At 46.1% G+C, this 10,392-nt stretch overlaps 1 protein-coding gene across 1 annotated transcript in view; it reads left to right on the top strand.

Moving 5' to 3' along the window:
- Positions 1-7,821: 7,821 nt before the first annotated feature.
- tbc1d31 (TBC1 domain family member 31) overlaps positions 7,822-10,392 on the top strand; it is a 46,140-nt gene continuing 43,569 nt past the window's right edge. The window contains exon 1 of the mRNA XM_033019089.1: positions 7,822-8,035. Coding sequence (XP_032874980.1) covers positions 7,956-8,035 — 80 coding nt within the window. The 5' untranslated portion in view covers positions 7,822-7,955. The remainder of the gene's footprint in view (positions 8,036-10,392) is intronic.

Raw genomic sequence — 10,392 nt, 5'->3', positions numbered from 1 at the left:
CATAACATGCAGGCCAAGCCGGGTAGCAGGATTTAATGGAAAATTAAGAAACTGCAGACATTGACATCTTAATCAAAAAATAGACTGCTGGAAAAACTTGACAATCAAGCAGGATCTGTAGAAGGAAGAGGGCAGACAATGGTTTGGTGTGGTGTGAGACCATACTTCAGAATGGTGGAGGGGTGGGAGATTGCAATCTTCACGTGGTCCACCCTGTTTTGACTAATGCAATCAATCCGACGTGCACAAACAAAAGATCAAATAGAACAAGTGTTCAAAAGGGAACTGCAGATGCTGGAATATCGAAGGTACACAAAATTGCTGGGGAAACTCAGCGGGTGCAGCAGCATCTATGGAGCGAAGGAAATAGGCGACGTTTCGGGCCAAAACCCTTCTTCAGACTGATGGGGGGTGGGGAAAGAAAGAAGGAAAAAGGGAGGAGGAGGAGGAGCCCGAGGGCGGGCGGATGGGAGGGTGGGAGGAGACAGCTAGAGGGTGAAGGAAGGGGAGGAGACAGCACAGGCTAGCCAAATTGGGGGAATTCAATGTTGATGCCATAAGGACGCAAGGACCCCAGACGGAATATGAGGTGCTGTTCCTCCATGTTGATGCCATAAGGACGCAAGGACCCCAGACGGAATATGAGGTGCTGTTCCTCCATGTTGATGCCATAAGGACGCAAGGACCCCAGACGGAATATGAGGTGCTGTTCCTCCATGTTGATGCCATAAGGACGCAAGGACCCCAGACGGAATATGAGGTGCTGTTCCTCCATGTTGATGCCATAAGGACGCAAGGACCCCAGACGGAATATGAGGTGCTGTTCCTCCATGTTGATGCCATAAGGACGCAAGGACCCCAGACGGAATATGAGGTGCTGTTCCTCCATGTTGATGCCATAAGGACGCAAGGACCCCAGACGGAATATGAGGTGCTGTTCCTCCATGTTGATGCCATAAGGACGCAAGGACCCCAGACGGAATATGAGGTGCTGTTCCTCCATGTTGATGCCATAAGGACGCAAGGACCCCAGACGGAATATGAGGTGCTGTTCCTCCAAGACCGCTCCCTCCGCAAAGACCGCTCCCTCCGCAACTCCCTCGTCAATTCTTCCCTTCCCTCCCGCACCACCCCCTCCCCGGTCACTTTCCGTTGCAACCGCAAGAAATGCAACACCTGTCCCTTCACCTCCCCCCTCGACTCCATTCAAGGTCCCAAGCAGTCGTTCCAGGTGCGACAAAGGTTCACCTGTATCTCCTCCAACCTCATCTACTGCATCCGCTGCTCTAGATGTCAGCTGATTTACATCGGTGAGACCAAGCGTAGGATGGGCGACCGTTTCGCCGAACACCTCCGCTCAGTCCGCAATAACCTACCTGACCTCCCGGTGGCTCAGCACTTCAACTCCCCCTCCCATTCCCAATCCGACCTCTCTGTCCTGGGTCTCCTCCATTGCCAGAGTGAGCAACAGCGGAAATTGGAGGAACAGCACCTCATATTCCGTCTGGGGTCCTTGCGTCCTTATGGCATCAACATTGAATTCCCCCAATTTGGCTAGCCTGTGCTGTCTCCTCCCCTTCCTTCACCCTCTAGCTGTCTCCTCCCACCCTCCCATCCGCCCGCCCTCGGGCTCCTCCTCCTCCTCCCTTTTTCCTTCTTTCTTTCCCCACCCCCCATCAGTCTGAAGAAGGGTTTCGGCCCGAAACGTCGCCTATTTCCTTCGCTCCATAGATGCTGCTGCACCCGCTGAGTTTCCCCAGCAATTTTGTGTACCATCAAATAGAACAAGTTGACCTACAACTTTAGGCTGTGCACACCATACACAAGAAGAAGAAGAATGGTGGAGGGGTGATAGCTGGTAAAAAAAGGTGAAAAGTAGCTTCATGGGAGGGGGATGCAGCTGAGCAGCATTTAAGATAAACCGGTGTCGATGATGGAACCTGATAAGAAAGGAAGGTGGGGAGTGAAATGTAGAGGGTAGAAGGAAATGGGGAGAGTGGGATGGGGTTGGGTGTGGGGGGGGGGCAAAATTACATGCCTGGGTTGGGAGGGATGGAAGATGAATGGATAGAGAAGGTGGATGGGGGCACTAGAAAGAAAGGTGTTCATAATTTAATGTTCAAAGGGCATTTTGTGGAGTCCCAAATCATGCTGCTGTCTTTTAGATGGCTGTGATGAGGAGGAAACTATTGCAGAATCTGTAGTCAGGATCTGGGGAAGGATGAATGAGTCCTTGGTCCTTGGAACAGTTCATTCCAAGCATCTGCATAACAGACTCCATGTTCTATGGGCTGTTCCCACGGATGCACATGAAGACAAGCTGTTTACACTGTTTACACTGTGCACATGAAGCCAAACATCAAGGACTGCTGGAAAATCAACATCCTAACGATAGATTCTCTTTTGTTTGCCTGAGTCTTGTTGATCTTCCAGTACAATGAAATGTTGGTATGGGAATGTTGTCAACTGGCACATACCAGACTGCAGTAGAACATGTTGAAGGACACATTGAAGCTTGCTGCAGACACCACTTTGTGAGGAAGGACTGCAGTCTAAGACACCTCTGCCACTGGAATTGAAGGGTCAAGACTGGGGTAGAAACCTCTCAACACTTGAAGTTTGTATCATCGCAGGAGATTATGAGTTGTAATGGTACTCTATATGCAACATGTTCTCCCAATGTATAGAATAGATAATGCTGAATGTAGTGACTAAATGACATGAATGTAAACAGAGTCAAACAATGTTGTATGTTGTACTCATATTTTTTTTTTTTTTTAATAAAAATAAATTTAGGTGTGTCCTGGAGTTTCATGGTTACCTTTAACAATGCCAGCTTTTTAATTCCACATTCAACAGGTATAATGGGGTGACTGTTGGAGTTTTTAATCACATCATGATTGCCCCTAACCATCTTGCACTGACTATTATGCCATCACTAATATTTTTTATAATTAAAAACAATCTTTTGAAGGACCTCAGTGAGCCACACAGCATCTTCGGAGGCAAAGGACAGTTGATGCTTTGGATCGAGACACTGCACCAGTCTTGAAGTCTCGACCGAAATGTAGATGATCCCTTTGCCTCCACAGAAGCTGCCCGACCTTCTGTATCTGTATCTGTATCTTGACGTATAATCACCATCACTGGATGTCGCATACATTAGGAGGGTCATGTGCAAAGTCGCAATTAAATGTTAAAGTGGGCCTTAGAGGTCAGCGTCTTAATATTGATTGTTTCCAGCTTGGTCTTGAAGGTGTTGACACGGGTGCAGTGCGAATGTCAAGGTGGAGATGATTCCATTTGTGAATTGTCTTTGGGTACAGTGAATACCTATAACAGTCTTTATTTATTTGGATGATGTTGTATTTGAAAACCCTCAATTGCCTGGTCTTTGGTTGTCTGATGTATTTGTAGGTTGAAGATGACTCTTGATGTTGCTTGGAATAAACCCGTGCGTTTCTTTATAGATGGTCGTCAGGCGTAATTTGGTCCTACGGTCTTGAAGAGTTTCCCTCTCTAGATCAGCATGGATTTTAGTGATACTGGACTCCCTGCTGTAATCACCAACAGTAAACCTTGCAGCTCTATTTTGAATTATTTCTAACCTGTCCCCGTCTGTTTTGTGTTGTGGATCTCAAGCAATACTCAAGTTTGGATCTTATCAGTGTCTTGTAGGCTATAGACATGGTTCTGTTGTTGCAATAATAAATATTTATCTTCTGCAATCCCAGCATTCTGTTAGCCTTGGTGGTTGTTTGGTTGATGTGAGTAGACCATTTCAAATCACTGTTAAGTTCCATTAACAGATAGGGATGATGTTTCACCTCTTCCAGGGTGGAGTGCCCCATCTTGTACTTCATGGTAACCGGATTCCTCCTGTGGGTGACTATCATACTGAAGCACTAGAAGAATTGAAAAACATCTGCCAATCTCCTTCCCATTTTACTAAAGCATCATGGTCTTGTTGGAGTCCCTCCATGGATTGTATTCTATTATAGAGAATACAATCATCCTTAAAGAGTCTAACCTTTGATTGGACCTTCAAAGGCAGATCATTGATATATGCCAAAAATAGTAAGGGTCCCAATATTGTATCCTGGGGAACCCAAGATGAAACTTTAGCTCTGTTGGAAGAAACACCCTCCAGCACAACCTGTTGGTGGCGGTTTGTAAGCAAAGACTCAATCCACTTCACTGCATTGTTTCTATTTCCCAAAATGGCGAAGTTTCATCAAAACACGTCGGCGGGGAATGGAATCGAACGCCTTACTGAAGTCCATGATAATCAGGTCCTCCTGGTCCTCATCATCCAAAATCTTTGCAAGGTCGTCAACAAGAGCAGATAATTGAGTGTCACCGAAACGTCGCTTGCGGAAACCGTGTTGCACATCGACTAAGATATGATATTGGTCAAAATGATTCATGATATGATGCAGGATATGTTCCAAAATTTTATATGGAATGGATGTCAACAAAACTAGTCAATAGTTTCCAGGGTTACTTCTATCACCTTTCTAAAGCGGAGTTACGTTAGCATCACGCCAAGCATCCAGTAAACAGCCAAAATTAAATAATTTCTGAAAAATCTTAGTTAACACTGGAGCAATTGAGGAGGCACATTCTTTCAGGATCTTCGCAGGAATGGCATCAGAACCCAAAGCTTTATTTGGATTCACATCTTGCAATAGCTTCTCAACATCCTGCTTGTTGATAATAATGTTTGGCATGTCAGGAATTTCAGAGTCAGGCATATCAGGAAAATTATTTGTGTCTTTGTTGGTAAAAATTGAACAAAATTGGTCGTTGAACATGTTTGCCTTGTCTTTAGCAAAGCAAACTTTGGTACCATCAGATGAAGACAATGTTGAGACACCAAACACCTCTTGCCGTTTCGACTTGATGAAATTCCAGAACGATTTGGTGTTGTTACTCTCCAAAGTCCAAGCTCCCACTGATGATATTCTGAATTTCTTGAGCAATTCGTTATTTGCAGTTACTCCAGCATTTTGTGTCCATCTGCGGTGTAAACCAGCATCTGCAGTTCCTTCCTACACACACTCTATAGGGAGGTTGCACGGCAGTCGGTCACGAACCGTGACCCGTACTGTTGCTATGCTACGCCAACTGGAGTACACGCGATGAACTGCAGGTAAGCACTGACCATGGTTTCCAGCGTAGCGGGCCCGTTAAAACCCGCCGAAATGGTCAATTTGTGCTCTGTAAACATGCGAACATTGGCCGTGCAGATATCGAGATTGAAAATATTGGGAATTATCGGGTTTGCTCACTGCATTTCATCAATTGTAAGGCATTATTTGTGTTTTTTCTTGATTCCTTTGTCATCTAAAAAGTTTCAGAAGTGATAAGTCTGGCTGTAAAATTTAAAAATCGCTCATGGTTCTCAAGTGGGTTTTTACATACAAAAATAAAACGCCACTGAAGCAAAATTTATCATTAAAAAAAATCGCAAACCATACGTGGGTTTGGAATTACATTTTACTCAGATGCAAGCCAAGGAATGGCATAATTGTTAGCTGTTCATTAGACATAATCAACATCAGCAAATTGACAATATCCTATTGAAAGGGAATGGGCCAAAATATACATCTCAATAGCATAATGATAGAAAACTTACTTTTCCACACACCACTCGTAAGTCTGTGAATGTAAATCTTGAATCAGCACTGTAAAATGGTTATGTGAAGGGAAAATGGAGGTCAGGTGAACTGGGTTGAAACTTAAAATGTCTGCTCACCAAAGTTGCTGACTATGTGGCTGCAGGCCTCAAGAAGTTGTGATCCTGAGAAATACACATTATCCTGCTGATGCTGCATATTCGCAACTTTGATATTCCTCGCACTCGTCTGATTGAGGTGGCTGAGTTTCAGAAGGCTGAAGAATATGCAAACCGCTGGCTCCCGAAAGTCTGAGAAATGTCCCTGTCTTAGCTCTAGTGTTGTTCCACTAATTAACATCTCCCATTGTGTACGTGCCTGTTATCATGACCATTGTGTACAGGTCTGTCGATTAATTGGGTAATGTGGGAGGGGGCTAAACGGTGGCATTAACATATATAAAGCATTGCAATTAAGGGCAGAGAGCTTGACTCTTTGCTAGGTTGTTAAACCTGTGTGGAGACTCCTGCTCAATAAACGTACGTTTAAAGCAACCCTGGTGCCTGGTCGATTATTGTCGAAACAACCGATGTGAGAGAAAAACGTGAATCAACAAGTCTGGAGATTTTTTTTAATGATAAATTTAGCTTCAGAAGTGTTTTCTTTTTGCATGTGAAAAGCCACTTCAGAACCATGGGCGATGTAAAAATTTTACAGCCAGATTTATCACTTCTGAAACTTTTTAGATACCAAAGGAATCAAGAAAAAACACAAATAATGCCTTACTGTTGATGAAATGCAGTGAGCAAATGTGATAATTCCCAATATTTTCAATCTCGATATCTGCACGACCAATGTTCGCCAAGCACTTTAACTGTTGTTGTCCCTTCAGCTCTCGCTTCTCTCTACCATCATTTCTCCTCACTTTTGCAATTCTGAAGTAGGATAAATGTCTCTCACGCTTATCCCGATTTCCACAATTATTTACAGCGCAAAAAAAAACCTTTTCAGCGGTTTTTAACGGGTAAGAAAGTACGCGTTTCGTGTATTAACAGTATATGCCGGAAGCTGCCATGTCCTCCACATGGATTGAGCTGGTCCGTGCGTCACGGCCTTTGACCTGATTACCTTACGTGCAACCCCTCTATTTTGTAAGTAAGATTCAATTGTAGAGTTGGAGGGAACAAAGAAACTACACTGTGTTTAAGAAGGAACTGCAGATGCTGGAAAATCGAAGGTACACAAAAATGCTGAAGAAACTCAGCGGGTGCAGCAGCATCTATGGAGCGAAGGAGATAGGTAACGTTTCGGGCCAAAACGTCTGAAGAAAGGGTTTCGGCCCGAAACGTTAACTATTTTCTTCGCTCCATAGATGCTGCTGCACCCGCTGAGTTCCTCCGCCATTTCCACCACCTCCAACGTGACCCCACCACTTGCCACATCTTCCCATCTCCCCCCATGTCTGCCTTCCGCAAAGACCGCTCCCTCCGCAACTCCCTTGTCAATTCTTCCCTTCCCTCCCGTACCACCCCCTCCCCGGGCACTTTCCGTTGCAACCGCAAGAAATGCAACACCTGTCCCTTCACCTCCCCCCTCGACTCCATTCAAGGACCCAAGCAGTCGCTCCAGGTGCGACAAAGGTTCACCTGTATCTCCTCCAACCTCATCTACTGCATCCGCTGCTCTAGATGTCAGCTGATTTACATCGGTGAGACTAAGCGGAGGTTGGGCGATCATTTCGCCGAACACCTCCGCTCAGTCTGCAATAACCTACCTGAACTCCCGGTGGCTCAGCACTTCAACTCCCCCTCCCATTCCCAATCCGACCTCTCTGTCCTGGGTCTCCTCCATTGCCAGAGTGAGCAACACCGGAAATTAGAGGAACAGCACCTCATATTCCGCCTGGGTTGCTTGCGTCCGGATGGCATGAACATTGAATTCTCCCAATTTTGCTAGCCCTTGCTGTCTCCTCCCCTTCATTAACCCTCGAGCTGTCTCCTCCCATCCCCCCGCCCTCGGGCTGCTCCTCCTCCCTTTTTCCTTCCTTCTCCCCCCCACCCCCCATCAGTCTGAAGAAGGGTTTCGGCCCGAAACGTTGCCTATTTCCTTCGCTCCATAGATGCTGCTGCACCCGCTGAGTTTCTCCAGCATGTTTGTGTACCTAAGGAAACTACACTCCCCAGCAAGCTTTGCGTCGCCGCGCATGCGCATCCCTGGGAAGCGGCGTCGCCAGGGGCTGAAGTTTGTCCTGTTTCCAGGACGCTGCTGTTTCCGCGTTGCTTCGATTAAAACGGCGGAGGCGGGAAGCAGCGGGGTTTGAATTTGGCGGCCGGTAGGATGCAGCGGGCCACGGAGCTTGGACAGAAAGAACGCGGCAAGATCTGGCACCGCAAGCCCGGTTCCTCGGCTGGCGACGGGTAAAGCTGGGCTCTGGGCCCTCGCCTGGGGAGACACTGGTGGGGTGGAGGGTGGAGGGGGGGGGGGACCATCCTACCCACCCTACCCACCCCTCCAGCTCAAGAATCGCAGGGTCGTGCAGCATGGAAACAGGCCCTTCCACCCACCGTCACCATGCTGTATGCCGGCTCCTTGAAGTGTGTTTATTATATTCGGATCAAGGCGAGGATCTGACACTATCTACCATAGAAACAGGCCCTTCCGCCTAACCCCACTCACCTGCATTTGGTCCGTAGCCTTCCTTGCCTTGGCGATTCAAATGCATGATTAGGTTTTAACTGAATGTTGTCAGAGTCTCTGCCTCTACCACCCTCTCAGGCAGTGTGTAACCAGGCTCCCACCACTCTCTGGGGGAAAGAATCACTAATCAGCTTGCCTTCAGCACCCTCACCAGGGGAAAAAAGATTCTTACTATCTGTCGTCAATAATTTGGTACACCTCTACAAGGTTAATCTGTCCCTTTTACTTTACAGAAAACAGACCCAGTCTATTCAATTTCTCATGACAAATGAATGCTTCATTCTAGCCAACAACCAGGCGAATCTCCTCAGCAGGACAATCATTTCCTATAGTGTTGGAATCAGAACGGACACAGTACTCCGTCCAGTGTTGCCTACCTGATGTTTTCTAAAGCCTGAGATGTTCAGCTTTTCGTCATGTCACTAAAGACATATGCTTTCTTTTCCACCTTTCTTGCCACATTCAGGATCTATTTGCTTGTCCATCTGTTTGTCAAAGTTCCATAGGACTCTATCATTTACTCTGTTTCTTTAAGGATCTATAAGGATCATACCCTCTCCTCCCCAGAATGTCTAGCGATCATTTCTCTCTTCTCCCCATAGTATTTAGGGAATTATCTTTTCTTTGTATCCCCTCTGCAAACTGAAGTTTTCTGAGATTATTTATAATTTCCTCATCTTGGTATTCCATGGGTCATTTAGTCTCCCTTACCATGTCCTCTTCAGAGATCATCCCATGATCGTTTGAGGTAATATACCTCTGAAGAGCACCACATGGTGTAATTTGGTTTGGGATGCCCTGTGTTTGTGAAAAATGTTATAGAAATGCAAGTCATATTGTTCTTGGCCTGGCCAATCCAGCAATTGGAAGTACACAAGTCTGCAGATGCTGGACTGCAGTAAAAGAAGGAGATAAACTGGATCCGGCAGCATCTACAAAGGGAAATGGATAGTCGATTTTCTGAGTCGAGACCCTTCATCCACTGTGATGTCAGTGTTCAAGGACTGGAATTATTTTAGACTTTTGTTGCTCTTGAAACTTTATTTTAATTTGGGACAACTTCACCAACCATATTAGAGTCAAGAGTGTTTTATTGTCATATGTCCCAGATAGAAAAATGAAATTCTTATGGGCCTGTCCCACTTAGGCGATTTTTCAGGCGACTGTCAAGTCATAGCAGGTCACTGAAAAGCCGGTGACTGGAATGGCGACTGTTAGAGTGGAACACACACATCGCTTCCTTCACCAGCCAATTATGCAGGCAGGGGACAGGGCAAGTGGGGGGAGCGCTGTCTGAGTGAAATTCACATGGTGCAAAGCCAATGTGATATAGACACACCATGATGAACAGGAAGGTTTGCGCTGCAATTAAAACGGTGAAAGCACAGTGTACGGGAAGGGTCACATAAGTCCTTTAAAAGAGCGGCGGGAGGAAAGGGGAGATAGGGTGGGGAAAAGGAGTGGAGACAACTTTGAAGAAGCCAGAGATACACAGCTGTGAAGCTGGGCGGTCATTAACGTTACCAGTCGATTATCCTTGGTTCTGAGATCTACTGTTCATGTTTTTTTTCCCAATGAGCCAATGACATTCACTGTCGACAACCTATGACTTCCTGGCGACCTACTACCACTGCACCCACGGCACGAGAATTCTCGCTACTCTCCATGGCGGCATCATTCTGGTCGTCGCTAATTTTTCAACATGTTAAAAAATTAGCGGCGACCAGAATTAAGCCGCGACTATTTCCGAGAATGCGGGAACTACTCACGACCATGAAGACGACCCCGGCAACCACTCGCGAACATGTGGCGACCGCATAGTCTCCTGTAGTCGCCTAAGTGGGACAGGTCCATCACTTGCAGCGGCACAACAGAATATGTATACATAGTATACTGTAAACAATATAATAAATGAGAGAGGGGAAAAAACTGTGTGTGTATGTACATATATATATGGCAGGGGCGCTGCACTGGCAGCAGCCTCTGCCTACAGCCTGTCTGTCATTTCTATCTTTTTTTTAATTTTCAGTTAATCCAAAGTCTGTTTTGGGGGGGAACTTTTACTTTTCTATGTGGG

Source organism: Amblyraja radiata, chromosome 4, assembly GCF_010909765.2.
Source record: "Amblyraja radiata isolate CabotCenter1 chromosome 4, sAmbRad1.1.pri, whole genome shotgun sequence".
Classification (NCBI taxonomy): Eukaryota; Metazoa; Chordata; class Chondrichthyes; order Rajiformes; family Rajidae; genus Amblyraja; species Amblyraja radiata.
The sequence above is the reverse complement of the archived record's forward strand: the minus strand, read 5'-3'. Positions and strand labels throughout refer to the sequence as shown.